Source organism: Monoraphidium neglectum (genome assembly GCF_000611645.1).
Source record: "Monoraphidium neglectum strain SAG 48.87 unplaced genomic scaffold scaffold02258, whole genome shotgun sequence".
Lineage (NCBI taxonomy): Eukaryota > Viridiplantae > Chlorophyta > Chlorophyceae > Sphaeropleales > Selenastraceae > Monoraphidium > Monoraphidium neglectum.
The window spans coordinates 734-1,866 of NW_014011370.1; the positions used below are offsets into that span (position 1 = coordinate 734).

At 59.8% G+C, this 1,133-nt stretch overlaps 1 protein-coding gene across 1 annotated transcript; it reads right to left on the bottom strand.

Annotated features, from left to right (window-relative positions):
• Window positions 1–537: 537 nt before the first annotated feature.
• MNEG_10293 (hypothetical protein) lies at window positions 538–704 on the bottom strand (the record flags this gene model as incomplete). Its single annotated transcript, XM_014041234.1, has 1 exon — window positions 538–704. A coding segment is annotated over one exon (167 nt), but the record flags the coding sequence as incomplete, so codon positions are not given.
• Between the last annotated feature and the right edge of the window lie 429 nt (window positions 705–1,133).

Genomic DNA, 1,133 nt, shown 5'->3' on the forward strand with positions numbered 1-1,133 from the left:
GATCAATGCCCTGCGTCGCAGCCGCGTCGCAAGAGATCCTCCGCCGCCGCAGAGATGTCACATAGCTGATACATGGCGCGTACGACGCTACTGAGCACGAGGCCCAAACACTCACCTCTGCGTACTGCACTGGCCCATAGGCTGACATCAACTCAGACAGCTTTGCCGCCGTCATCGTGAGCGGTAAGCCCTCAACATGCAGCGCCCGCAGCAGGCCGACAGATTTACTGCGCAATCACGAGATGTAGTGCGGCAGAGCACGCGCGCACAGGGGGCGATGTCAGCGAAACACCCGCACACAGTGCGTTCCAAACGCCAGCATGCCGCGGTCGTTGCATCGGGCATGCAGGCCCAAGAACAGCCTCATAGGCCACTTTCGGCTATCAAATTCGTTCATTCAAATTGCACTGCGGCCAAGCCGCCAAGAGTTGAGAGGCAACCGTAAAACAGGCCCTTTCCTGGCCCGAAAGCGGTACCATTGCATGTCCAAAGCCTATAGAAGCAACATGAAACGGCCCAGGTGCCCCCAACACCCACCTGCAGGTGCACCCCGAGTCCAGCGGCCCGCCCTCCTCGCTGAAGCCCAAGCACCCAGAGTCGCGTGCACATCGCGTGGGTGAATCTAATCCGCTGTTCAGAAGGCCCGGGCCCCCGGCAGGCGCCACGAACGCGTCTAGTATGCTGCTGAGGAACAGCGAGGCCATCTCCCCGGCCGGCGAGAGCTAGGCTGCCTTGTAGAGGCACAAGTTGGATAGGCAAGGCGTCCAGGGCCAGCAGATCTCCAACACGAGGCGCGCGACGCCTAGACTCGCCAGCTGTGTTTAGGGTGAGCGGCTCAGGCCTATCAGAAACAAGAATCGTTTCACGCGCAATACTGTGATCAACAGAATACAGTGCTCAACTTAGAACCCCCAAAGGGTGAATGCCTGCCTCCCCGCTGGTAAAACGCATACCTTGCGGAATGGGCTTGTGGCTGGCAGCGGGACAGTAGGACATGTAAATATTTCCGCAAGTAAGGCTTCCACGCACAGCGGGGCTCGTGGCTGCACCCTGCCGGACGAGGGGTGCCAAAGCGCACCGTGCATCCTGAGTGATGGCTGCTGGGTTGTTGAGTGGCTGACGCCACCGTATGC